At 65.6% G+C, this 27,656-nt stretch overlaps 1 protein-coding gene across 1 annotated transcript; it reads right to left on the minus strand.

The window, feature by feature from the left end:
* Positions 1-99: 99 nt before the first annotated feature.
* Positions 100-27,656, minus strand: ZNF683 (zinc finger protein 683). Its single transcript, XM_075908790.2, has 6 exons — positions 27,573-27,656; positions 12,835-13,051; positions 7,437-7,662; positions 4,817-5,688; positions 2,621-2,749; positions 100-2,306 (listed from the first exon to the last, which is right to left on the minus strand). Exons 2-6 carry the CDS (start codon positions 13,003-13,005, stop codon positions 1,824-1,826), a joined length of 1,881 nt encoding a protein of 626 aa, XP_075764905.2. The 5' UTR covers positions 13,006-13,051; positions 27,573-27,656; the 3' UTR covers positions 100-1,823.

Raw genomic sequence — 27,656 nt, forward strand, 5'->3', positions numbered from 1 at the left:
GAGCTGCTCGCAGGGCTCCCCTTCTGAGCCCCCCCAAGCCCTTCACAAACAGATCCCCCCCCCCACGCTCCTCTGAGACAGGTGAGCCGCATAACCAGTCCCTGGGCCATCAGGAGCCTCACATCAGCCCCCAGGTCAGCCCCCAGAGCCCCCCGCTCTGTACGCACAGGCCCCCGGCACTCGATCTGAAGAATCCCCAGGGGTGGTCAGCAGCATGGGGTCCATGGCACACAGTTGAGCAGAGATGATCCCAGCCAGCAGAGGGCAGCGGTGCACTGGGACACTAGCCAATCCATTGCCCTCTGCCCAGCTCACGGGTGGAGAAATCAAGGCCCCGCCAGGCAACGCGACTGGCTCAGGGTCATTCAGCCTGCGAGCTGGAGCCGGCCCCACTCCCTGTACCCCCAGCACGGGCACCCCTGCCGCAAAGGTGAGAGCATCGGCCGCAGCCACGCTCCCCTTCTCCCGAGCCGCAGCGCCCCTGGCTATCGGGGCTCCTCCTGGACCCCTGCAGCACCAGGCACCCAGGCGGGGCTTGCTGCCAGCCTGCCACGCTGGCGGGGATCCAAGCAGGCCACGGCTCAGGACTGGAGGGGAGCAGGTGCCCACGCACCACGCACAGCCTGATGGGCTGCATGGTTGCTCAGTGGCCAGGCCTTGGCAGAACCCCTGGGTCAGTGATCAGGGACGTCGGAGGTGGGGGGCGCTGGCCGGGAGAGCTCAGGCGCCCCATTGAAATCCAGCCCCCAGAGCCGCCGCCTCCGGCACCCAAGGCCTCTCCATGGACGCAGGGAGGCTGACAGGCCCCAGAAAAGAGGTCTGTCCCGCCGAGAAGTTTGCCAAACTACAAAAGCAGAGGGTTTTATTGACTCGCCCCCTGGCCCCGGCCGGGCCAAAGGGCCAAAGGAAGGACCCGCAGACGCCTGCCGCGGGCAGAGCAAAGCCCGTAAGTGCTGAGACGTTCCTGCGGCAGCACTGGGGGGGGAGGGGGGTGCCGCCCCAGAGCACCCCACGGCTCGCGCTGGCTGGCGGGCGGGGCGGGAGCTCGGTGGGTACCAGGCCGCAGCAAAGGGGAGGGCGGCAGCCCCAGGGGAGAGACCCGAGTCACAGCCTGAGATGGGCACCTGAGAAGGTAAAGCTCTTTCCACGGGCCAGGGGGTCCCTGGCTCGTCCCGCCCCCGGGGGGCACTGTGGGGATTAAAGCTCTTTCTCCAGGCTGGGGAGAGCCTTGTCCCTCCCCCCGGTGGGGCGGGGACCTGCGAGTTAAAGCCCGTTCCCTGGGCCGGCGGGAGGAGCTGGCACGGCACCAAGGCGCCCCTCGCTGTGGCCCGGGAGGCCAGGCAGGCGGGGCCCCCCAGGGGCTGGGATGGGCCTGGTGGAGCCCAGGGATCGGGGGGCCGGGGAAGCTGCCGAAGGGAGCCAGGTCCCATCGGGCGCACGGAGCAGGTTGCGGCTGGTTCGTGGCCAGCCCGTGGTTCCGGCCGCCCTGGCCTCCCCTCCTGGTGGGCGCCGGGGGCATCACTGGAAAGGGGGCTGGGCTTGCCCCAGAGATGGGGGACTGGGCGAGGCTCCAGCTGCCCTGTACCCGCGGCCTGGGCGGCCCTGGCTCCCCACCGGGCCCCCTGCCGACCCCCAGCCCTGGGGCAGGAGCCCCCCAGCTGGAGGCCCAGGGTCAGCCCCTGCTCAGCGCTGAGACCCGCCCCCCCGCCCCAGCACTGCCGGCAGAGCGGGAGGCGAGCCCACGGCTCCTGGCACCCTTGGGGGCATGGCGGCAGCCACAGGGGACCGCAGCTGAGGGCGCCGGGCCTGGCGGAGGGGGTGGGTCAGGCCGGCTGCAGGGGGAAATCTTCCTGCTTGGCAGAGACGCTGCGGCGGGGCGGGGGCAGGAGGCCGGGGGCGCGGGGGCCCTTGTCCCGGAGGAGCTGCCCTTGTCCCGGAGGAGCTGCCCGTGCCGGCCCCAGACACTCCAGCTCCCGCAGGATGAGGCTCTCCAGGAGCCCGGCAGCCCAGGCGGGGTCGGCCCCTTCCCCCACCAGGCGCCCCAGGTCCAGGCCGAAGCCGGCGGGGTCGATCGTGGCGCCGAGGAGGCCGCGCCGGTGCAGGGCCAGGCTGAGGGGGCGGGGGCAGGCCCGGGGGCAGGCCCGGGGGCAGCGGTGCAGGCGCTGGTGCAGCCGGCGGTGCAGCTGCAGGTGGACGAGCTGGGTGAAGCGGCAGGGGCAGAGGCGGCACTGGTAGGGCCTCTCGCCTGAGTGCAGCCGCAGGTGGGTCTTCAGGTTGCTGCTGCTGCTGAAGCGCTTGAGGCAGACCTGGGGGGGGAAGAGGGTCAGACCCCAGCTGGCCCGCCCCCCTCTCCCCGTCTGCTGCCAGCATCAGCTGGGGGGATGGGGGTCAGACCCCAGCTGGCAGCCTGCCTGGCCCCCGCCCCGGCACAGCCCCCCACCTGCTGCCAGTATGAGCCGGGGGGGTGGGGAGAGGTGACTCCAGCAGGCCCGTGGAGCTGGGCTCACTCAGCGGAGTCTCATCCGCCACCTGTCTGTCCCCGCGCTCAGGCCATCGCCCCACCAGACCCCAGGGCCCTTCCCAGCACAGGGCCTCCCGCCGCCGGGGGGGCGTCACCTACCTGGCACTGGTGAGGCTTCTCGCCCGTGTGCACCAGGTGGTGCTTCTGCAGGTGGGCGAGCTGCGTGAAGCGCTTCTGGCAGATGCGGCACTGGAAGGGTCTCTCGCCGCTGTGCACCCTCAGGTGGACCTGCAGGAGCAGCCGGCGGTGAGGGGACGTGAGGGAAGGCGGCCGGGGTGGAGGAGAGGGGGGCGGGAGGGAAGGCGGCCGGGGTGGAGGAGAGGGGGGGCGGGAGGGAAGGCGGCCGGGGTGGAGGAGAAGGGGGCAGGAGGGAAGGCGGCCAGGGTGGAGGAGAAGGGGGCGGGAGGGAAGGCGGCCGGGGTGGAGGAGAAGGGGGCGGGAGGGAAGGCGGCCGGGGTGGAGGAGAAGGGGAGCGGGAGGGAAGGCGGCCGGGGTGGAGGAGAAGGAGGCGGGAGGGAAGGCGGCCGGGGTGGAGGAGAGGGGGTGGGAGGGGAGGCGGTCGAGGTGGAGGAGAGGGGGGCGGGAGGGGAGGCGGTCGAGGTGGAGGAGAGGGGGGGCGGGAGGGAAGGCGGCCGGGGTGGAGGAGAGGGGGGCGGGAGGGAAGGCGGCCGGGGTGGAGGAGAGGGGGGCGGGAGGGAAGGCGGCCGGGGTGGAGGAGAGGGGGGGCGGGAGGGGCGGCGGCCGGGGTGGAGGAGAGGGGGGCGGGAGGGGAGGCAGTCGAGGTGGAGGAGAGGGGGGCGGGAGGGGAGGCGGTCGAGGTGGAGGAGAGGGGGGCGGGAGGGGAGGCGGCCGGGGTGGAGGAGAGGGGGGCGGGAGGGAAGGCGGCCGGGGTGGAGGAGAGGGGGGCGGGAGGGGAGGCGGCCGGGGTGGAGGAGAGGGGGGCGGGAGGGGAGGCGGTCGAGGTGGAGGAGAGGGGGGCGGGAGGGGAGGCGGTCGAGGTGGAGGAGAGGGGGGCGGGAGGGAAGGCGGCCGGGGTGGAGGAGAGGGGGGCGGGAGGGGAGGCGGTCGAGGTGGAGGAGAGGGGGGCGGGAGGGGAGGCCGGGGGGAGGAGAGGGGGGCGGGAGGGAAGGCGGCCGGGGTGGAGGAGAGGGGGGCGGGAGGGAAGGCGGCCGGGGTGGAGGAGAGGGGGGCGGGAGGGAAGGCGGCCGGGGTGGAGGAGAGGGGGGCGGGAGGGGAGGCGGTCGAGGTGGAGGAGAGGGGGGCGGGAGGGGAGGCGGTCGAGGTGGAGGAGAGGGGGGCGGGAGGGGAGGCGGCCGGGGTGGAGGAGAGGGGGGCGGGAGGGAAGGCGGCCGGGGTGGAGGAGAGGGGGGCGGGAGGGAAGGCGGCCGGGGTGGAGGAGAGGGGGGCGGGAGGGGAGGCGGTCGGGGTGGAGGAGAGGGGGGCGGGAGGGGAGGCGGTCGGGGTGGAGGAGAGGGGGTGGGAGGGGAGGCGGTCGAGGTGGAGGAGAGGGGGGCGGGAGGGAAGGCGGCCGGGGTGGAGGAGAGGGGGGCGGGAGGGGAGGTGGTCGGGGTGGAGGAGAGGGGGTGGGAGGGGAGGCGTGAGATATCTCCATTAGGGGAGCTCAGAGCGTGGCGGGGCGCCTCTTGTCTGGGGGCACAGGGCAGTGGGGCAGCATGCAGTTCCCTCGCTGAGCAGGAGGGGCCCTTGGGGCGCCATGGGGAGGTCCTGGCTCCACCCAGGGCTGTGCTGGCCTGGGGTGCCCTGAGAAAATTCTGCAATGAGATCCAGGTGCCGGATCTGGGACCAGCCCCGAGCTGCTGGGATAACCCAGAGGAAGAGCAAAGGTCTCTGGGGGGCTCCAGTGACGTCCTGGTCAACACCCCCCCCCCCGATCCCTCACGGCCACCGGGATCCCCCAGCCCGTCCCAGGGAGCCCAGCTCCCCGCGAGGACCATCTGCAGCCATTCCGGAGCGGGGGCCTCGGAGGTGGGCGGGACGTGTTGCTACGGGCCGGTGGGGGGGGCAGGGAGGGTATTTCCCCAACGAGGAGGCGCTTTCCCTCCACAGAATGCAAAGCGGGGTGAGTCAGCGCCATTATCTCCCACTGACAGGTGGGGAAACTGAGGCACGGGGCAAGGCCATGACTCAGCAGACAGCAGGAACATATTGCAGCTCCCCTGACTGCCAGGCCAGCGCCCTCGCCCCTAGGCCACGCTGCCGCCCAGGAGGCTGGCAAGAGCGCGCGGCGGGGTCTGCAGGGGCCAGGCTGCTGCGGGCCGAGGGGGGCCGTGGTACCTTGAGGTTGGAGAGCTGCCCGAAGCTCTTGGCGCAGACGTGGCACTCGTACTTGATCTTGCCGTTCTGCCGCTTGAGCGCGTAGGGCTGGGGCGCGGGGCCGGGCGGCCGGCGGGGCTGGGGCGGGGCGGCGCTATCCCAGGACGGCGCGGCGGTGCCCCGGGGCCCGGCAGGGGCCGGAGGCTGCGTGGGTCCATGGTCCCCCCCGGGGAACGAGGCGGCTCCGCGCAGGGGCACCGGAACGTCCTGCGGCTTCCGGGGCCCGGGGGCTTCCGGGCTGGCAGGCGGCGGAGCTGGAGGCCAGAGCGTCCCGCAGAGGCTGGAGTAAGGAGGGGCCCCGTCCCCCAGGGCGCAGGCGAAAGCCACCTCCCCGCCGCTGCTCGGGGCTGGCGCGGGCAGGAAGGGCCAGGCGCGGGGGGGCAGCCCGCCCCGGGGACGGGGGGCAGGGCCGGTGCCGCAGGCGTAAAGGAACGGCGGGGGCAGGTGGCCCCCTGGCAGGTACAGAGGGCAGGAGGGGGAGAGGCTGCAGAGGCAGCGGTGCAGCTCCTGGCACAGCGAGGCGGCAGGGCCGGACGGGCAGCCGCCGGGGCCTGGCTGGTTCCGGGGGCTCGCGGCTCTTTGGCTGGGAGGGCTGGGCTTCCCCAGGGCGTTGGGGGCAGGGCTAAGCCCCCCGAGCCACGGCGGGACTTCCCGGGGGGGCTGGGTGCTCCAGGCCGCGCGTCGGGTTCCCGCTGGGCTCGGCGGCGCGGCCCGGCCCTGCCCTTCGCCGTCCTCCTCCTCGCTCCGGGGGCGCCTGGTGGGGAGGGGCTGGTGGGGCTGAGGCCCCGGGGCGGCAGGGGGCTCTGTGCTGGATTTCCGGGCACCGGCATGCTCTGGGGAGAAAGCAGCAAGCACACGTGTGTTACCGCGTGTTCCCAGCACTGGCGCGCGCCAGGGAGTGTCGCTGGCAGGATGCTCCCCCCCTCGCCCCCCCGGCTCGTCTCCGCGGGCGGGGGCGGCTATTTACTGCCGTGGCTGGTTCAGATCCCAGCCTGGGCTCTCAGATGCAAAGTACCCCCCCTCCCGCAGGCCTCCGCACACTCCCCCAGCAGCCGCTGCCTTTGCTTTCTCCCTGTCTGTGTCACGGCAGGCTCTGGGCTCGTGGGGAGAAGCGAGGAAAGGGCCGAGCTCAGCCAAAGACCCACACCCCCGATGCCCAAGAAAACCCCCCAAGGGTCAACGTATCGGGGATCTGGGGCTGATTCATGAGTTTTCAATGCCCCCCACTAACACCCACGTCCTCGCACTGGGACCCTGCCTGCCCCCACATCCATGTCCTCACGTTGGGATCCCGCCTGCCCCCCCCACACCCACCTCCCCACGCTGGGACCCCCTGCCCGGGTAACAAAGCAAAGCCCACTGGTGTGAAGTAGTGGGGGGGACTTGCTAACTCACTGGCCACTGTCTGTAGCACCACCCAGCAAGACAGGCCATGAGTCACTATGCAAAGAGGGTCTCAACCTGTCTGACCAGCTACCCCCCATGGAGAGGAGCAAAGGAAGGGGGATGCTGCCCTGGCTGGGGGCAGGGCTGGAGGAGAGGGAGTTAGTTTCTGTCTGGGAGCATGGAGGAAGCAGCCTCAGCAAAGGCTGGGGGGTTTAGAAGCCGAGACCCCCCCATATCAAGGGGGGCTGAGGCATCCTAGGCCTGCCCTGTAACCTGATGACATCTGTGCTGGGCTGTACCCTGGGGAGCCAATAAACCCCCTCTGTTCTACTGGCTGGGGGAGTCTGTTCGTGCCATTTCGGGGGTGCAGGAGGTGGGGGACCCCAACGCGCCGTCACAACCAGCCCCACCCCTCTGGCTGCAGAAGCGCGTCTGCTGGGGCAGCTGCCATCGCGGCAGAGGCAACCAGAGTGGCTTGCCGGACCGAGTGGCGCCCTTTGTGGCTGGGCCTGCATGGGCGCTGGGGGTGCTGGGAGGCTGGTGTGAGGGTGAGTCCCTGCGGGGCACCCACCCGCCCCAGGCCAGCAGCCACACAGGCCGGAGTAAGTAACTTTCACCAAATATTTCACGCCTGCATTGGGGTTGCGCTCTGGCCACTAATGGCCCCAGGGGTCCCTGTCAGCGGGGCGCTTGGGCAGCCACTTGGGAGAGATTCCAGTGCCACCCAGCTGCTTAGCAGGGCACCCCCAGCTCGGGTTGTGTGCCTACTGGTGGTGCACATCCCCACATGCCCTGGTGCATGCACAAACATTTATTCCGCACATGGATGGAAAAGATCAGAGGCAACATTGTTTGAGCCCCCTGCTTGAAATGGAGCCAAGCTCCCAGGGCCCTGCCGAACACAGCTCCGTCCCGGATGGCGATCCCATGTGCTTCGGGTGAGGTTTCCCTGCTCGTGGGGCCAGGGACCCCCCATGCACTAAATTCACTTTCAGGCACCACAGCAGCTCCCAACCTCAGCCGAGGCTCCGGCCCCTCGTTTCCCGCTGCCCGCCGAGAGCAGATGTCCGGGCCCCAGGGACTAGGCCACACAGGGGCACGACCCCGCACGCCGCCCTCCTTCGGGGCACACTGCCCGGCGGGCCACACCCTGTCTGTGCGCGCCCGCCACACCCCGCCCCCGGCCGCTCCTCACCGGGCTCCCCTGGCCGCGGGCCCGGCCGGCGCTCGGCGCAGTCCCAGTCGCAGCACACCAGCAGCTCGGCGCCCGGCGCGAGGGGCTGCAGCGTGTAGAAGTAAATCTCCCGGCTGCGCTGGCCGGCCGGCAGGCTCCAGGCCAGGCGAGGGTAGCGCGTCCGGTGGCTGCGGCGCGGGTCCCGGGCGTCGCCGGAAGGGTGGGGCTTACCCCCCGGGCTGTGAGGCTGGAGGGGCAGAAGGGAAGAGACCACGCGGGGTAAGCGAGCGCCCAGGTGCCGCCTGCCCGAGCTCTCGCTGCCTCCGCCCGTGGCGGCCGGCTCTCCCGGCACAGGAGTCCGATCCCAGCCCCGCGCCATCACCCCGCACGGCGGGGCCTGGGTTTCACACTCGGCGTCCCGGCCCCACTGCGGTGCCGCTCCCCGGGGAGCACACAGGACAGCGCAGGGGGAGGGGCTTTCCTCAGGGCTGTGGCGGTGCCTGCCGCTGAGGAGTGGCATCCCTTTCCTGCTCTGTGCCTCGGTTTCCCCCTGGGTCAGAGCAGGGGGGCGGGGGCTTGCGGAGGGGATGGAGAGACTCCAGTGCTCTGTGGGGGATGTGAGGAAAGGGCAGGTTGCAGCTGGGGCCCAGGCTGTGACAACAGCCCAGGGGGAGCTGCCACCTGGGGGGCCGGGGCAGGACACACGGCCCCCAGATGTGACACATTCTCCCCTTAGGGCCGTCTGCCCCTGCCCTCAGAGACGCTGCTCGGGCCATTCCCTGGGCTCTTCCCGGGCAGCCAGGAGATCCCACCCCCCCTCCATGGCTACACAAGGGAAGCCAGGCCCCTGCGAGGCCCAGCCGCGGCACTGGGGCCGGAGGCAGAGTGCTCCGGGAGAGCCAGCAGGTGCCCTGAGGCCCCACGCTCTGCCTGGCTCTGAAAAGATGCGAGCGGGGCCAGTGGGGCTGAGCGGGGCTCGGGAGGAGCGGGGCGCCAGGGCAGAAGCAGGAGTCTCACGGGGCAGGGTGACTGAGCCTTCTGGGGCAGGTGCGGCCTGTCTCCGCCCCGGGCACCCTTGGCAGCCGGCTGCCAGCGCAGCCTCCTGCCCCCACAGGAACCCGCCCGGAGCAGGCACCACTGGGGGGCTGCCGAGCGAGCCACAGGGCGCTACACACGCGCCACAAGCACGGCCGGCTGGGCTGGGCACCTTCTCCTTGGCGCAGACCACCCCGAGCAGCCGCCCGAGGCGCAGGCCTGGCGGGATGAGCTCTCGGCTCAGCACTGCCACCACCGGCAGGGGCAGCAGCACGGAGTCGGCGCCGGGGCCTGGCAATGGGCTCCAGGGAACAGCCCGGCAGCCTCCCGGGATCGCTCTCGACACCTCCCCAACAGCCCTTCCCACGTGCGATACGCCCTATCCCCCCGCCCTGCCCCCCCGCCCCGGGCTGCCTCCCGTGCATCCCAGTCGAGCCCCCCAGCTGCTGGTGCGATGAGCAAACAGGCGCTGGAGCCCTGGTGGGCAGCGCGGCCCAGGGACCTGTCACATTATTAGATTTTAAGGGGAGCAGCCAGGTCACTGCTGCGCCCACGGGGGGTGCCCCGGAGTCTGTCCAAAGGGGGCCATGTGAGGTGTCAAATGGAAGCTCATGTCCTACTGAGTCTACGTGCGCTACTCGTGGACCGGCGTGATGTCTGTGTGTGGAGTTAGGAATATGGACTCCGGGCTTGTACTGGGAACGTTCTGTCTGAGACAGAGCGATGGGCCGGGGCTGCCTGTTGTAACGAAGGAATGTCCACTCAGCGACTATGCTAATTAGCACGGCTGCAGGGACAAGGCTCTCCGAGCGGCCAAGACCCGCCTGAGAAATGCCTCTGGAACCTGCAAACCAGCCCGTCTCCGTGGCTGCGGGCACGTGAATCATGCCATCAGGAGACCAGCTCCGGTTTGGGAGACACCAGAGATGCCAAGCAGAGGACTCCGTCTTGTCTCCAGTCTTGCTCCTGGTCCCAGGTGCAGCCTTGCGAGGGTCAGCGAGCCGGGAAGGATCGCCGACCCGTCCTGACATAGGATGGGCACCAGAGACTTCGAAGCCAGCAGCCAGAACACCTCTGCTGAGAGCCTGCACCGAGACCTCGGGGATTCGGTGCATGTGACGTATTCTCCTTAACAGCCTCACTCTCAGGCTCTTTTTCCTTTCGTTAATAAACCTTTAGGCTATGTCTGCAGTGGCCGGTTCTTGCGTCACAAATATGCAAATGAGGCTAAGCGTGGAATATCGCTGCGCCTCATTTGCATATCTAATGAGCCACCATTTTGCGGAAGAGGCTCTTGCGCAAGGAGCGTCTACACTGCCCCTTCTGGTGCAAGAAAACCCCTCTTGGGCAATGCCGCTATTCCTGAAAATAATCGGCGTAGCAGCATTGCGCAAGAGGGTTTTCTTGCGCAAGAGGGGGCCGTGTAGACAGCTCCTTCTGGCGCAAGAGCCTCTTCCGCAAAAATGGCGGCTCATTAGCTATGCAAATGAGGCGCAGCGATATTCCACGCTTAGCCTCATTTGCATATTTCTGGCACAAGACCCCACCAGTGTAGACGTAGCCTTAGATTTTAGATTGCAAAGGACTGGCCCAGCGCGCTCTTGTGGGGAAGATCCAGAGTGTAAACTGACCGGGGTTGGTGGCTGGTTCTTTGGGACCGGGAGGATCCGTTCGGGGGGGTGAGATCGGGTTCTATAGCCCCTCACCTGTGTGCAGCCCGGGGCTGATTGTGGCACAGGGAGAGCTGGGGGTTTTGCTCGGGGGCTTCCTGCCGGCCGGACTGGCAGCTGAAGCGCTCGGTGCGACTGGTGTGTGGCCTGTTTGGAGGTCTCCAGTCTGGGGCTGTAAGCAGCCCTGGTTCTGAGCAATTCGCTCTGAGCGGTGCCCAGACCCGGCCCGGTCCAGCACAGGATTGCTGCAGCGTTCATCAGCCCAGGCCCTGCTGCACTGACCCCCAACCGGGACCGGCAGACGCTCCCTTGCGGGGCGAGGCGGGATCAGCACGGAGGAGCCAGGCTGGACGGGGAACAAAAGCCCATCCAAGGCTCAGCCACGGGCTGCAGCTGCCCCTTCCGGGGCTGGAGCCTCGGGGGCCAGAGGAGCCCCAAGAACCCCGCAGCCCTCCCAGCCCACTCCGTGCAGGGACACCCTCAGGCAGAAGGGGAGGAGACGGCTGCGGGCCCCGAGCTGGGCCTGGGCAGGAACAAGCCGGATCCAGCCTCCATTCAGGGCGAGGGAGGCAGGAGGAATCCCGGCTCCAGACAGGCCCGCGTGGCGAGGGGGTGGCAGCCCCCCGTGGCTGTTTCATAGCTGGGTGAGGGGCCTCGGCGTCAGCCGCCCGCGGTGCCCATGGCAGCTGATCCTGCAAAGGCAGCTCGTCCCGCCCGATACGCCGGGGAGCCGATCCCCCCCCCGGGCCATTCCCTCGCTCTCTCCTGCACCCCCCTCAGCCCGGCTCCCTGCCCCTCCCCTGGGCTGCGGGGGGGGGGGGTTCCTCCATGCTTGAGGGAGACTGTACCCTCATTTGTCTGCTCTGCTTCTGCCCCCGTCTCGCCCACTCCGGCCCCCCCAGAACACGGGGGCCGGGCAGAGGAGCAGGCCTGGGTGTTCACCAGGGCACTCCCCTGGCTGCCGGCCACGGCTGGGCAGGAGCCCGCAGCACGGCCAGGGGGAGGGCAGAGGAGCTGTGGCAGGCTCAGCGTGGGGGCTAGCGAGGGTCTGACAAGTAGCTCGGCCCCACTAGTCACCATGGCCCGTTGCCCCTTCTTCCCCCTCCGAGCACCGGCCACGGCCAGGCCACCGGCCACAGGCCTCAGGCTCCGAGCACCAGCCACGGCCAGGCCACCGGCTACAGGCCTCAGGCTCCGAGCACCAGCCACGGCCAGGCCACCGGCTACAGGCCTCAGGCTCCGAGCACCGGCCACGGCCAGGCCACCAGCTACAGGCCTCGGGCTCCGAGCACCGGCCACGGCCAGGCCACCGGCTACAGGCCTCGGGCTCCGAGCACCAGCCACGGCCAGGCCACCGGCTACAGGCCTCAGGCTCCGAGCACCGGCCATGGCCAGGCCACCGGCTACAGGCCTCGGGCTCTGAGCACCGGCCACGGCCAGGTCACCGGCTACAGGCCTGGGGCTCTGAGCACCGGCCATGGCCAGGCCACCGGCTACAGGCCTCAGGCTCTGAGCACCGGCCACGGCCAGGCCACCGGCTACAGGCCTCAGGCTCCGAGCACCGGCCACGGCCAGGCCACCGGCTACAGGCCTGGGGCTCTGAGCACCGGCCACGGCCAGGCCACCGGCTACAGGCCTCAGGCTCCGAGCACCGGCCACGGCCAGGCCACCGGCTACAGGCCTCAGGCTCCGAGCACCGGCCACAGCCAGGCCACCGGCTACAGGCCTGGGGCTCTGAGCACCGGCCACGGCCAGGCCACCGGCTACAGGCCTGGGGCTCTGAGCACCAGCCACGGCCAGGGCTCGCTATCAGGAGGAATGAGCCTTCCCCTCCCACCCCACCGGCTGGGCACCTGCCCCACGCAGGCCGGGCCGCAGGCAGGGAGGGCCAGTTAACGCTTTCGTGGCTGCTGCCTGTCTCGCTCTCTCGCTTTGATGGGAGGAAGCCGAGCCCAGAGGCTGTCACTTGGTGAACACCACGCGCAGATACAGCCTCGCCGGCGAGCTTCCTCCCTTGCTGTCACAGCGGGAGGCGCGGGCGCCTTGGCTCTCACCGCACCGCCAAGCCCGGCTGCTTTTATCTCTCCCACAGGAAGCAGCGAGGCAGGAGCACAAGCACCAGCCAGTCTGTGCAGGCCTGCCGGGGTGCCCCCCCGCGGGGGTGAGATAGGCCTGCGTGCCAGATGGCATGTGTGGGGCCTGCAGGCCTGATTGTGTGTGATACCGGCGTGGGCTGGCAGGGACGTGCACACGCCGCGTGCATTTGGGTGGGGGCCCCAGGGGTGAACACACTTGGCTGTGAGTTCCTAGGGTTGTGCGAGGGTATCTGCATGTGTGTGCGCACACCCGTGCGGGAATGCGCATGCAGGTGCACCGGTATGTGCGTGTGAGAGCGTGCACACCCTAGTGTTTGCACATTAGCACGTGCAGAGGAGTGCACATGGTAGCATGTTCACATCCATATGTATGAGCACAAGCATGTGCATGGTAACATGTTCACTAGCATGTCCATGTGTACATTGACAGGAGGGGGTGTGTGTGTGAGAATGTGCACGAGGGTCTTGCCCATGTGCAGTTCAGCTGCCTAGTGCAAAAGTCTGAGCCCCTCCGCCCCGGCTGCGGGGGGAGCCCAAAGGTGCGTTCAAGCCCCTCTTCTTGCCCCCCTGCCTCTTGCCTTGGCCACAGATCCCCGAGGAGCCACGCCCCCGACTCACCTGGTTGCTGCTGTTGCACTGGAAGGCCAAGTTTTGGGGGAGGGAGGCTTGTGCACGAGGGAACTGGGGGCGCGGGGCCATTTCGCACGGCTGGTCCTGCACGATGTAGGCGCATTGTTCCTGGAAATCCGCCTCCCGGCTCTGCAGCATGGCTCCAAGCTCCCCTCTCATCACTGCTCGCTCGTCCCCTTCTCCGTCCGGCCCAGCATGGGGGAGTCTGCACAAGGGGACAAGAGCCAGCTGCTCACTGAGGCTCCGTGGACCTGCCCAGGAGAGGGGGTAGTGTCCCCGAGGGCTGCGACCAGACTCACTGAGAAGTGACGGGTTCACGCCCTCCTCAGCACCCGAATGCCAGGAGCCTGAATCTCCGGGCGTAACTCCCCCGGCAGCAATGGAGTCACACTGGGGCCAATCCGGCATATGTCAAACTCTCCATGGGAATCATGCACTTGGGCTGTGTCTGCACTCGTGGCTTCTTGTGCAAGAATCCGCAGAGCGTCCACACTGCCCGCCCGCTCTTGTGCAAGGATATTTACAGTAGGGTGTGGTAAGTGAGGGCTTCTTGCACAAGAGCTACGCTCTTTTTTAACTGGTGTAAGCCCTCTTGTGCAGGAGCTCTTGTGCAAGAGGGCAGTGTGGACGCGCGGCAGGAATTTCTTGTGCAAGAAAGCCCTATGGCTAAAATGGCCGTCGGAACTTTCTCGCGCAAGAGAGCGTCCACACTCCCATGGGCGCTCTTGCACAAAAGCACAGCTCGCACATGGCAGTGTGGACGTTTTCTTGTGCAAGATGTTCTTGTGCAAGAAGCCGCGAGTGTAGACATAGCCTTGGTATTAATGCCTTTGAGCCTGCCCCGCCCTACAATCAGCCAGCCTCACCTGCCAGGGACTCAGCCTGCTCCAAGGAGCCAGGCTCAGCCATCTCCAGGGCCCACCCCCAGCTCTGCATGGAGTCTGGGGCATGGAGCAACAGTCCCTCTAATCTTTGCCATCCCTGTGCAGAATGCATTTTGTCATGTGCGCCCAGGCATGTGGGGATGTGCACCACCCGTAGAAACACAAACCCCAGCAGTGGGTGCGCTGCTGCAGCACGGAATCTCTCGTGAGCGGCCGCCCAAGCGCCCGGCTTACGGGAAACACCGGAGTGGGGCCACGTCCTCACCCACAGCTCACAGATTACCAGAAATTAACCGGGGGGGGGGGGCTGAGCCCTGCCTTGTGCCAGCGGCCAGGTGCCGCCGCCCTCGAAACGACCCCAGGTGGGAACGCAGGTTCTGGTTTGGGGCTGAGTTTGGGAGCAGCCGCTCTCACTGCCGGGTAAAAACGTCTCACCCCCGTTCTGGCAACGTCACTGCAAAGGAGGGCGCCTCGGGCCGCGTCGAGTCCAGGCGAAGTGTGTCCGGGTGGGGCGAAGGGGAGGTTCCGGAAAAGGGAGGCTGGACTGGGGGGAATTCCCACGGAAAGTTGCTCCGAAGTAGCTGACTCGGGACACGAGGGCACGTGGACGGGGCTCGTGGGGGTTTCCCGGGGCCATCGTGGCCGCACACGGAGCGTGGCTCTGACTTCCAGCGAGCGCCCGCGTCTGCCTGGGAACGCCCGTGAGGCCTGGCACGTGGCGGGGCCCTCGTGGAGGGGCGTGGGCTGGACTGCGTGGGCCCTAGCAGGCTGCGGGCAAATAGGCGGATGGACAGAGATGCCGGGAAACCCTCGGGCCGCAGTCGGGTTTCACCCATTTGAGGACGCGCCTGTCGCCAGCCTCCAACCCACTGGACAACAGGCCCACGGCACAACGTGGCCCCCGCCCTCCGCCGCAAACAGCCCCTCCCAATGAGCCGGGCGGGGAGCAGCAAAGTGCCTCTGTGGGACCAAGCGGCCTGCCTAGCAGGGCCTTCCTCCGAGCGCGCCCCGCGCCCCAGGGCCGCCACATCCCGCAGGAAGGCAGAGGGGCCACCCGGGAGGCCCAGCCCCAGAGCGGCTCCAGGACTTGGACCCAGGCTCCACGCGGGGCCGGGCTCAGTGGGGTGCCTGGGGGATTCAGGAACCGCCCCTCCTAACGACCTCGACTTGGCTCCGCAGCAGCATCTTCCAGGGGCCAGCGGGGAGCCGGCTGCAGACCGAGGGTACCCCACCTCCCTGGCGGCAGAGCTCCGGAGCGGGGCACGCCGGGGGCAGGCTGGAGCCCACAAGGCTCCGTGGCCCTCCAGAGCAACGGGCCGGCGACTCCCGCAGCTGGCCCGTCCAGGCCTCCCCGGCCACACACACAACAGCAGCGCTGGGTGGGTGAGCGAGTCCCCCCGCCCCCCCGGGCCTCGCAAGCCGCCAGCAACCCGCGCCCTTCATGTGGCCAGCAGCCGCGCAGCGCCCGAGTCATTCCGAGCCGCCTGTTGCTGGGAGACTCACTTTGTTTTCATGCCGGTGACAAACACCGACACCTCGGGCCGGGCGGGGGCAGAGCGACCTGTGCGCGGCTCTGCACCGCGGGGGCTGCCAGGGCGCAAGGCCAGCAGGAGGCGCTGCAGGGGATGGGCTGGCGGGGTTTAGCGCAGCGCTCCAGCTCCGCCCCCCGACCCCTCGCAAGGCTGGAGCACCAGCCTGGACTTCCCACTGCGGAATTCCAGCCAATGGGAGCACGGGGGGCGGTGCTTGGGAACGGCAGGGGGCGTGGAGCCAGGTAAGCGCCCTGCCATCCTCCTCGTGCCCAGACCCCCAATTGCCATCCCACTCCTGCACCCTCCCTCCCGCCCACCCAGACCTCGCACCCCCACCCCGCTCCTGCACCCTCCCTCCCGCCCACCCAGACCTCGTACCCCCACCCCGCTCCTGCACCCTCCCTCCCGCCCACCCAGACCTCGCACCCCCACCCCGCTCCTGCACCCTCCCTCCCGCCCACCCAGACCTCGCACCCCCACCCCGCTCCTGCACCCTCCCTCCCGCCCACCCAGACCTCGCACCCCCACCCCGCTCCTGCACCCTCAGACACTGCTGTGGAAACTCCCTTGGCCCGGGGCAAGCGGCCGCTCCCGTTCAGTGTTGCTTTGGCAGGACAGTGCTGTCGGAGCTGTCAGCTGGAGCAAGAGGCCGCAGGCGCCGTGGCCTCGGTCCGAGCCAGTGGAGCGGGCTGGTTTTCAGTTACACCTGCGTGGGCCCGGTCCCTGCTGGGCCAGGCGGGAAGCCTCTCCCTGGCAATCCCACGGGCAAAGGGACCAGCCCCAGAGGAGGCCCAGGAGCGAGGTCATGTGCTCCGATGTTCAGGCCACGCAGAGGAACGTGGCAGCTCTGCCGTGGCGCTCGGACGCTGAGCAGGTGGAAAATGCACTCGGGAAAGTGGCCCTCCATGAGATCTGGGCTGCCTCTAAGCATCCCAGAGCACATCACCTACATGGGTCGGTTCGGCTCCATGCCAGCCCTGCAAGCTAGGAATGGGTCAGGAGAGCCATTGGACTGAGGAGTAAACTGAGGCACGGAGCGGTGAGGTGACCTACCCAGGGCCGCACGGTGAACCCTTGGGATACTGTGGTGAAGGGGCAGAGAAAGGCCCTCCTTGGTCTGCAGATCAGACTAGGCGGGGTCCAGGAACAGAGGCCAGGAGCCCTGTAGCTCCCCAGACCCAGAAATTCCCAGACTTGGGAGGGCCGAGGTGCGTGGGGTCAGGAACGGTTGACTCATCGGACTAGTCGATTGAGGGCTGCGGGGCTCGGCCTGGCCCTTTGCGGCGGGATTGACGGTGGCTGAGGCGCAGCCTTGTCCCTCCCCCGCCCGCCCGCCCGCCGCTGGGCCCTGCGACACTCGAGCGGCGGGCGGCAGGGGCCAGGCGAGCAGCGCTGGGGGGCGGCAGGGCCAGGAACGTCGCTGTCAGGAACCTAGACACAACGCTGAGGCCGAGAAGGTGCAGGAGGCAGAGCCATTGTGACAGAGAAGGCGTCAGGCAGGGGCGTCCGGCCTGGACAGGGCTCCTGCCCGCGAGTGCACGGAGACGCTGGGGCCTGGGGAAATGATCCCTGCTCTCGGATTAGCCACCCAGCTCCCGTGGGGGGTCACAAATGGAGCGAGCGGCAGACCAGGCCGCAGAGCCCCGTTGGCTGCTCACAACAGAGCGTGCAAGCACCAGAGCCGTGCAAGCACCAGAGCCGTGCAAGCAGCCTTCCCGGCCACGCGTCTCACCCTGCTGCCAAGCCGCTGAAAGGAACCTGAATTTCTCACGGGTCCTGTCCCATCCCAGCCAGGTCCCTGCCAGTTCTTTCATGGGCTCCCTGCTGGCGCTGGCTGCGTGCCAGGGCGCCCCCGCTGACCGTCCCCTCCATGCGAAGCCGGCAGGGGAGCCCGGGGGAAGTTGCAGCTGAATTTGCAGGTCTGAACACCACACACTGCGGCCTGGCCGGCACGAGGACGGGTTTGCTGCCACAGCTCTGCCCCTCCCAGTGGAGACCAGCTTGTCCGGGCACAAGCCCTCGGAGGGGGAAGTGGTGTCGACACCGGGGCTTTTGCCAGCATAACCCCCCCGCCCCGCTCCCGCTGCACCGGCAAGTGCGGGGCTCAGTGCGTACCCGGGCTCGATTTAGAGCCTGATCCTGCAGCAAGTTCCCCGGAGCCTGGGACGGGGCCTGGGGCGGGGACCTGCCTTCCTGGCTTTCCCCACCGGCTTAGGGCCTCAGCGAGGTGGGGCCCGTGCTCATGTCAGGGATGTGCTGCGGGATCCAGGCAGGGTCGTTCTTGGCCCCACTCCCCTCTGGCGAAGCATCAAGAGCAAAGGTTTCACCTCACGGCTCCATTCCCCTCCCCTCCCCCCCGACCAGACAGGAAACAATTGGGGGGGAATTAAAAAAAAACCTTAAGAAATTCCCAAAGCAAAACCTTTGTTTCCAAATCCAGGGGAGGTGGCTAAGTCACTGCCCCGCTCATGTCGGCGCCTATGGGCAAAATCCCAGCCCGGGAACGGAACGGGACAGGCAGGGCCATAAGAACCCCCCCCCCCCCCGAAGTAACAAACAGCCCCAGGAACTCGCAAGCAATCCAGGCCCCCACCACCCCCGAAGTGTCAGCGCCAGCCCAGCGTAACGGCTCTTTCACAAGCCGTCCCAAAGAGCAGCACATGGCACCAAACATTTCTGGAAACAAAGCAGAACAGCAACATCATCATAAGAACCTCAGAACGGCCCAGCTGGGTGAGAGCAAAGGCCCATCCGGCCCGGTGTCCTGTCGGCCGACGGTGCCCGGAGCCCCAGAGGGAGGGAACACAACAGGGAATCCTCACGTGACCCCTCCCCGGTCACCCATTCCCAGACAAACAGAGGCTAGAGACACCGTCCCTGCCCAGCCTGGCAAACAGCCATTGATGGACCTCACCTCCAGGGATCTGGCTCTTTTCTGAACTCTGCTAGGCTACGTCTCCACTCCAGCTTCTTGCGCAGGAAGCTTTTTGCAGAAGAGATCTTCCACAAAAACTTCTTGCCCAAGAGCGCGTCCACACCGTGAAAGCACGTCGGAAAAGTGATGCACTTTTGCTCAAGAGAGCGTCCAGCTGCATGGACGCTGTCTTGCAAGAAAGCTCTAATGTCCATTCACAGAATGGCCACCAGGGCACCTGTGCTTCTTTCGATAGACTGTTTTCATGCAAAACCCCCCTGCTGCCCATCCACACACACCTTTCTGCAAAATCATTCTTGTTCAAAAAGGAGTTGTTCCTCGTAGAAAGGAATACCTATTCCGCAAAACCCCTCTGCTCTGTCCATTCACTGTAAATTTTCTTGCGCAAAAACGTGCTTGGGGTATGGACGCTCTGCGAGTTTTTGCACAAAAATGGCTGTTTTCGTGCAAAAACTCTGCAGTGTAGACATAGCTTTAAGGTCCTGGCCTTCACTGTATCCTCTGGCGAGGAGTTCCACAGGTTGACTGTGCACTGAGTGAAGAAAAACTTCCTTTTGTTTGTTTTAAACCTGTTGCCTATTCATTTCATGTGGTGACCCCTAGTTCTTATATTGTAGGAACAAGTAAATAACTTTTCCTTATTCACTTTTTCCACACCAGTCATGATTTTATAGACCTCTATCATATCCCCCCTTAGTCTCCCTTTTCTAAGCTGAAAAGTCCAAGTCTTTTTAATCTCTCTTCTATGGGACCCGTTCCAAAACCCTCATCATTTTTGTTGTCCTTTTCTGAACCTTTTCCAGTGCCAAAAGATCTTTTTTGAGATGATGCGACCACATCTGTACGCAGTATTGAAGATGTGGTCGTACCATGGTTTTACACAGAGGCAACACGATATTCTCTGTCTTATTCTCTATCCCTTTGTTAATGGTTCCTAATATTCTATTTGCTTTTTTGACTGCCGCTGCACACTGAGTGGATGTTTTCAGAGAACTATCCACAGTGACTCCGAGATCTCTCTCTTGAGTATTTGTAGCTAAATTAGTCCCCATCGTATTGTACGTATAGTTGGGATTATTTTCCCAATGTGCATTACTGTCCATTTATCAACATTACATTTCATTTGCCATTTTGTTACCCAATCTCTTAGTTTGGCGAGATCTTTTTGAAGCTCTTCATGGTCTGCTTTGGTCTTACCAAACTGCTCAAGATAGTTATCTGCAAATTTTGCCACCTCACTGCTTACCCCTTTCTCTAGGCCACTTATAAGTAAATTGAATAGGATTGGTCCCAATACAGACCTTTGGGGGACCCCACTTGTGACCTCTCGCCACTCTGAAAACTGACCATTTATTCCTACCCTTTGTTTCCTGTCTTTTAACCAGTTATCGATCCATGAAAGGACCTTCCCTCTTATCCCATGACAACTTACTTTACTTAAGAGCCTTTCATGAGGGACCTTGTCAAAGGCTTTCTGGAAATCTAAGTACCCCACATCCACTGGATCCCCCTTGTCCGCATGTTTGTTGACCCCCTCAAGGAACTCTGGCAGATTAGTGAGGCATGATTTCCCTTTACAGAAACCATGTTGACTTTCCCCCAACAAATTATACTCATTCATGTGTCTGACAATTTTATTCTTTACTATAGTTTCGACTAATTTGCTCAGTACTGTCGTTAGACTCACGGGTCTGTAATTGCCAGGATCACCTCTAGAGCCCTTTTAAAATATTGGCGTCACGTTAGCTACCTTCCCGTCAGTAGGTACAGAAGTTGATTTAAAGGGTAGGTTACAAACCACAGGGAATAGTTCCACAATTTCCCATTTGAGTTCTTTCACAATTCTTGGGTTAATGCCAGTTGGTCCCGGGGACTCGTTACTGTGAAGTTTATCCATTTGTTCCAAAACCTCCTCTAACGACACCTCAATCTGGGACAATTCCTCAGATCTGTCGCCTACAAAGAACGGCTCAGGTTTGGGAATCTCCCCAGTATCCTCAGCCATGAAGACTGAAGCAAAGAATTCATTTAGCTTCTCCCCAATGACTTTATCACCTTTCAAGCACATTCTGACGGGGATGCTTTAATGACACACGTGGAGCAGCCCCAGCTGCAAGCCCACGACTAGGTAACGTTCTGCGCGTTCCTATTCCCGTCCGCCCATGCCAGGGGGGCACTTGGCAGAAAGGGAAATGCCTCTAGAACCGGAATGAACGTTTTTAAGAGCGTCTCTTGGCGACCTGCTCTCGGGCGGCAGCGGTGAGATGGAATGTGCCGAACCGGTCTCCTCTCAGCCGATAGCTTAGGAGCTGACAAGAGTTCCCACGCACCAGTAGCTTTCACAGGAAAACCCTTATTTCCTGAGCTCTCCATAACAAGAACCCTGCTTCCACCACCCACCAGCAATCCTCAGGTCAGAGGCACGGGCGCTACTGGCAGGGAAACACGGCTCTAGCCACGAAACAGTGAGCCCGGCTGCCGCTCCTCTGAGGCAAGGGCTAAGCCTGACAGGTCCTGAGCTGTGTGTTTCCTTGCTTTGAGGAGCCTTTTTCAAAAGATGTGCTAGGACAGCACCCAGGCCTCTTAGCAACCTTGGCTGGTTTCCGGGTGTTTGGGCTTTGCCTGGAGATGGGGCTGAAGGAAGAGGCAGAGGGCAGGTAACCCCCTCGAACTTCCCGACGCTCAGATCCGGGGCTGAGCTCTGCTCCCCGTGCCGTTGAGGCACCAGGTGAGCACCCAAAGGCTGCTGGGGGGGGCGTAGTTTGGCCCACAGGCAGGGGGCAGCCCCCGGCCCCCACAAGAAAGGGTCTGGCAAAGGAGCCAGGCAGGGAGGGACGGAAGGAAAGCAAAGGAGGCAGAGAACAGAGCAAGCGGAGCCCCTGCCCCCGGACATGGCATCGCCTACCTGGCCCAGGCAGCTGCTCCTTAACCCTGCTTCAGAGGCGGAGCGGGGCGCGCGCCAGCCTCCGGGGGCCTCTGGCAGGCAATGATTCAGCAGCCGGGCTTGAAGCCAGTTCATTGACAGGAAGCGTTTCTCATTCAGGGGCTCTTGCTAAATTTGGAGAGGCGAGTCAGAGCCAGGCGAGCTGCACCGCAAGGGCGGAGGAGGCGGCGGCCGGGTTCTCTGGTAAAGGAAGCCCAGGAAAGGGGTCGCTCTCCTACGGCCGTGGGGACCCTTCCTCCCGGGGGGAAGGGCTGCCAGCCGGGATCTACTCCTCCCTCGGCCGCTCCACATGGGGCCCCTCGCCTGGCCTGGCTTTAGGGTTTCAAATAGATAGAAACCGAGGCACGACAGGGAGGCTTGCGGAGGACCCCTCCCACCCCACTGCCTGGGGAGGGGAGTCTGTGATAGCTGGGTGTCTGCTTCCTACCTGCCAGCCCTGCCTCTGTCACTGGCCTTGTGCCCGGGGTCCCGGCTGCATCTCTCACTGACACCCAGCTACCACAGGCCCCCCTCCCCCGGCTGCGCTTCAACACCCCCGTCTGTAAAATGGGCCCAGTGAGGCGGGCGCTGTGAGAGCCCAGGCGGGGAAGCGCTGGAGAGGGCAGAGCGCCAGGCTGGGTAAAGCCAAAGGACCGGGAGAAGCAGGTGACAGGGCGTGAGACACCAGCCCTCCGTCACAGCATAAGGGAGACTGGGACCCCAGGGTCTAACTACGTCCAATCCCATTCCTAACGCTGCTTCCTCCCGCCGGCCTCCCTCACTGGAAGCCCGCAGCCGGACCGAGGTGAGGGCAGGCAGTGCTGCCAATGCGGGACCAAGGGGGCGACTGCCCCGGAGCCTGGGGATTCAAAGGGCCCGGGGCTCCCAGCCCCCACCGCCACTACTGCAGTGTGGTGCACTCCGGGCAGTCTAGGGAGGGCTGAGACTGGCTACCTCCAGCCCCGCCCCTTCTGCCTGAGGCCCCACCCCTTCCAGGAGCATGGACCCCGCCAATTCTGTCGCCCCCTGGCGGGTGGGTTAGGTTGGCCATTAGGAAAAACACCCGACCCATCAGGGGGATGAATTGCGGAGGGAGGCCGTGGAAGATTTATAAGAGAGGGCTGCCCCCTCAGGGATGGTGTAATTCTTAGTCCTGCCTTGAGCCCCACGGACTAGACTCACCTCTCGCGGTCCCTTCCAGGCCTACGATTCTACATCCCCGCAGTACGGACCAGAGCCGCGAGTGGTGGAAATCACTGTTTCTCAACCTTTTTTTATAAAATACCCCCTTTTTCAAAAAAAAAAAATCAGAAGTACCCCCAGTCCCTACAGGTTTCAGACGCACCATTTTTTCCCTCCTGTTGCAACACATTTGTTTAAGCAACTTAATCGAAGCCGGGCGGGCGATGACATTTTTGGGTGTAAAAAGTACAAAGATAATAAAGCGCTGTGAAACTTACAACAAAAATTCCGTTTTCTCCGCATTTCCGTTGTGTTGACGGACCCCCCGGACGTCTCTCGCGCGCCCCAAGGGAACTCGGACCGCTGCTTGAGAAACGCTGGTGTAAGTCAGCACGGAGGGCAATGCCCGATTTACAGGGAGAACTTGGCCCTGGGCTTTTGTTATCCCAGGAGACGCCTCAGCCTTGTCTGGAGTCACACGCTCTGGGGAGCCCTCGCTGGGCGGGGGAAAGAGGCCCCGTTCCCGGGCCCGGTGACCAGAGACTAGCGCAGCGGCTCTGGACCAGGGCGGGGGCGGTTGATTCTCGGAGGGCTGGGTCCCAGGAAGGGAGGATACTGTGTGGTTCAGGGAAACAAGTCCTGAGACCTCCAGGGAAGGGAGGATGTGCCGCCGGCTCTGGGCAGCAGGGACTTATGGGGCTGGTTGGCTGTCTGGGAAAGTCGCTTTCCCTCTTCAGAATGTGCCTGCCCATCCATGGGTCGCTGTGGGGCTCTTAGCCATGGGACTCAGGAGACTGCACTTCAGAGAGTGGGCCGGGTGACCCCCCAGCACCCGGCCGGCACCCCCGTCTCCCCACGGGCTGGCCCCGGCGGGTGGATGCTCTGCAGTGGGTAGTGCTGGGGGCAGTGTTCCTAGGGCAGGCTGCCTTCTGATGCCACAGCCCCAGGGCGTGGGGGGGGGGGGGTATTTCCAGGTGGGGGGTTAGGCCGGGTTACAAAGGGCCAGGCCCGGGGGGGTATTTCCAGGCGGGGGGTTAGGCCGGGTTACAAAGGGCCAGGCCCGGGGGGGTATTTCCAGGCGGGGGGTTAGGCCGGGTTACAAAGGGCCAGGCCCGGGGGGGTATTTCCAGGCGGGGGGTTAGGCCGGGTTACAAAGGGCCAGGCCCGGGGGCAGACTGGCCCTGGACCCCGGCCGTGAGGCTGTCGGCCGGTCCCCCTCTCCCTCCCCGCCCGACTCCCTCGCGCTGCTCCCTCTGCCTCCAGCCAAGCAGGAGAGGAGCCGGGGCCAGGGCGGCTCCCAGGGCCTGTCTGAACCAAGCCCCCTGGCCCGGGAGGACGGTGGAGGGACCTTCCCGCCGGCGGCTCGGGGAGCGGGGAGGGCGAGCGTGCGGGGGGGCGGCGGGCCCAGCAGCCTGGGCAGGGATGTGAGCCCCTGGGGAGGGGAGCAGTGTGGGGGGGTCTGTGCTCCCTGGAGTCCCTGCCCCAGCTGTGCCCTGCGCTGCCCAGTCTCACCAGCACAGGCGGCGGGTGCCTGCGGGGGAGGGGGTGCAGGGAGGGCCACCCATGGGGCTGGCAGGGGGCACAGGGGGGCGGGGCACCGCCCGGGTGTACCACGAGTCACCACTGATCACCGGGATTGGCAGGAAATTCCCAGCTGAGTGAAGCCGCAGCTTGTTCACACCCCCTCGCACACTCATCCCATCACACTCACCCCCCCACTTTACCCGCACATGCTCACACGCCCCTCGCACGCACATGCTCACGCCCCTCGTGCACAGCAGTGAACAGAAACACTCTGATTTGTTCCAGAGCTGTTGCACCCCGGGCCCTGGCCTAGGGAGCTGAGGTTTCTGTGTTCCCGTCTCCGGGCCTCCAGTGCCGGAGCTGTCCCGATGGGAAATGCAGAGTTGGGCAGCTGCTCACATGGATCAGTGCCTGGTTCTGCTTTCCAGCCTGGCAACATGCAGAACTCCCTGGAGCTCCACAGGTGCCCTGCCAGCAGCGGGGGCTGCCCCTCTGCCAGATCCAGAGAGCACACGGCCAACCCTCATGAGCTGCTCAGTCTCCCACATTTGGGGCTTGCCTTAGGCCCCAGCGCCTGGAGCCCTGTGACTGGGCGAGGTCTGCAGGGACGGAGAGAGCCCCCACTTGCCAGAGCATCAACTTCCATTTGTAAATGTTTCTTCTCCAATAGCTCCTGTCCCCTCTCCCCCCACAACAGCCTTGCTTCCCTCCCCCCTCCCCCGGCTGGGGCACTGACCCCCCCTCGCTGCTGCTCCCAGGAGCCCCAGGGGCGGGGGAGTAGGGAGCAGCAGCCCAAAGTCTCCGGCTTGCTTGGAGCGTAGCTGCTGTGCGACGGGCAGGCTGGGCCGCAGGCGTGGGAGAGGCACGGCCCGCGAGTGTGTCACACCATGCTCGTTACGTTTGCAGATGATACCAGGCTGGGGGGGTTGGCAAGTGCCTTTGAGGAGAGGGTCAGAATTCAAACTGATCTGGGCAAACGGGAGAAATGGGCAGAGGTCAGGAAGAGGAAGTTCAACAAGGACAAATGCAAAGTCCTTAACTCACGGAGGAACAATCCGTTTCACGCACAGAACGGGAAGTGACTGTCTAGGGAGGGGGCCGGGGGTCAGAGAGGGCCACAAGCTGAATACGAGTCAGCAGGGGGACACGTTGCAAAACAAGCAAATACGATTCTGGGCGCGTGAACAGGAGTGTGGTGAGTCAGACACCAGAAGCCCTTCTCCCGCTCGCTCGGCGCTGCGCTGCTCAGGCCTCAGCTGGAGTCTTGTGGCCAGTTCTGGGCACCACATTGCAAGAAAGATGGGGAGAAATTGGAGCGGGTCCAGAGAAGAGCAGCAAGAATGAGGAAAGGTCGAGAGAACAGGAGCTAGGAGGGGAGGCTGAAGGAACTGGGCTTGTTCCGTTCGGAAAGGAGAAGACTGAGGGGGGCCATGATAGCGGCTTTCAGGTATCTAAAAGGGGGTCACAAGGAGGAGGGAGAAAATTGTTCTCCTTGGTCTCTGACAACAGGACAGGAGCAAGGGGCTTGCAGTGCAGCAGGGGAGGTTTAGGTTGGACATTAGGAAAAACTTCCTGCCTGTCCGGGTGGTGAATAAATTGCCGGGGGGTTGTGGAACCTCCGTCCCCGGAGATACTGAAGAGCAGGTTGGCCACACGCTGTCAGGGGTGGTCTCTAGATGGTGCTGGGTCCTGCCGTGGGGGCCGGGGATGGGACTCACCCTCTCGAGGTCCCTTCCAGTTCTAGGATTCTCCGACATGCCTGAGCCAGGATCACGGAGCAGGGGCTCAGCCCCCAAAGCCCCAGGATCCATTCAGCTAGCGCTACGGCTGGCCGGGGGCCAGAGGGCACATGGGACTGACTAGGGCAGTGGCCCGGCCCAGAGCGGCAAGGGGTGAGAGCAGAGGTGGGGCGGTCGCCGGCCTGGCAGCGGATGCTCGCGGCTGTCGCTGGAGGCACATGGCACCCCCACAGCACACAGGCCTGGGTGCAGGGCAGTGGCCGGCGGGGCCTGGGAGGAGTGGAGGAGCCCCAGTTAGTCTTCCTTGGGGAGGAAGTCTGGGATCTCTCCGGCTCCGCCCTGCCTGGCTCCGTCTGGGCCCACGGCTCCACTCTGGGGCAAGGGACAACCCCCGGGCTGGCCTTGCGCTCCAGCCTTCTCCTTTCCCCACCTGCCCCCTGCGCTGCTCCGGCCCCTCTGCCCCTCCTGCTCCTGGGGAGCTGCAGCCTGGACTTTTCACCTCCCCACTGACCTTAACCCCGGAGGCTCCGTAATCACCCTCCACGGCCGCCCTCAGGCACTGACCCTGCTCTGGCGCTCAGCACAGCGGCCGCTCCCGGGAATGCAGCATCTCCGCTCACGCCACACGCAGAGCCACTGGCCGCGTCACATCAGGCCCCGGAGAGACTCGACCCGGGCAGCCGGAGCAGAGCCAGCCCCTGGAGCACCCTGCAGAGCCGCTCTCCCTGCTGGGCTGCTTCTCCAGCACAATCCTCCCCTGAGCCAGCGCGCGACGGTGCCAGGGCCTGGCAGTGACCCAGAGGAGAGGCCCCCGGGCGCCCACACCCAGGCAAGAGCCAAGGAGGCAGGGAAAGCGGCTGGGGATGGAGTGGGCAGAGCGGATTGTCCTATCCCACCCTGCAGCCCGCTGCTCCCTTTCCATCCCCCAAGCAACTTCTCCCAGAGCCCGTGTGCCGGAAGGAGGGAGGGGGAAGGGGAGTGGTCTCCAGGGGTCTATTCCCATCTCTGCTGACTCCCTGTCTGGCAGCGTGGCCAAGCCATTCGGCCTCTCTTTGCCTCAGTTTCCCCCACAACGCCCATTGACTGGGACGGGTGCGGAAGGTGCTCAGCGCCTGGAAGGATCAGGCCCTCCCCCGGCACCTCTTCTACGCCCCAGGACGGCCCCCGGCACGGCCGTGGGACCCTCCCTTCAGCCCCTGCATCCGTGGGGCCGCCCTTCCCGGGGGGGCCCTTTGGCTAGAGCCGCAGGGGGCTGGTGAAAGCCCGGTGGTTTTAGGGACAAGGCCAGGGGCCGCGTCAGTGCTCAGGGCTCCTGCAGGCTCAGCCCTTCCTCCAGGTGACCTTTTACTCTGTCGCTGATGGTCACAGCCCCCCTCCAGCTGGGCCCCCAGCCCTGGGGGCTGTACACACATGGGGGTGAGGTATTTGCCATGGGAAAGGGGGCTGGGGCTTAAAAGGCAAGACCCCAGGCCCCTGCAGGCACAGCTGCTCCCCCGACCACACAGCCTCTGGGGGGGCTGGGGCTGCCAGGGTGTGCCGGCTCGATCCTGTGGGAGCCAAGTAACGTCCCCCCCCGGCTCCCCGGAGAGCCCCCTCCGCCAGCCTGCTGCCCTGGTTCTCTGGGGCAGGCGCTGGGGGCCCGAGGATGCTGGGAGGGAGCCCTCCCGCCCTGCCCCTTTCACTCTGGGGCCCCTCGCCTGTGACCTGGCTGGGGCTGGCGGGAACTCGCGCAAGCCTGCCCCCGCCCTCGGCCCAGCGCCGGGGAACGGCCACGGGGCTCACGAGCCGGCCCGGTCGCAAGCCAGGAGCACAGGATGCTCCCCCAGTGTCCCAAGGTGGGGGGGGTCTGGCCCGGGTGCGACAGCGGCATTGGCGGCTGGACAGAGCTCGCGCCGCCCCAGAGGAGGCCGCATGTCACATGGGAAGAGTGCGAGGGGGGCCCAGCCCCAGCGCCCCAGGGAATTCCACAGGCCGGCCAGGGGGAACCCAGGCCAGGGCCCCGAGTACCTGGAGCGCCTGGAGGGGTCGGCTATCGGACATGGGCCGGTCCAGTGCCTACGGCGGCGCAGCCATCTGCCCGGTGCGCAGGGG

This window comes from Pelodiscus sinensis, chromosome 26 (assembly GCF_052426305.1).
Source record: "Pelodiscus sinensis isolate ZL-2025 chromosome 26, ASM5242630v1, whole genome shotgun sequence".
Classification (NCBI taxonomy): domain Eukaryota; kingdom Metazoa; phylum Chordata; order Testudines; family Trionychidae; genus Pelodiscus; species Pelodiscus sinensis.

Coding starts and splice junctions, on each gene's coding strand:
- ZNF683 (XM_075908790.2), bottom strand. CDS start 13,005: ATGAGAGGGGAGCTTGGAGCCATGCTGCAGAGCCGGGAGGCGGATTTC. Junction 5,689..7,436: donor CCCGCGGCCAGGGGAGCCCG/GTGAGGAGCGGC, acceptor CTTTCTCCCCAG/AGCATGCCGGTGCCCGGAAA. Junction 2,750..4,816: donor GGCAGCTCTCCAACCTCAAG/GTACCACGGCCC, acceptor CTGCTCCTGCAG/GTCCACCTGAGGGTGCACAG.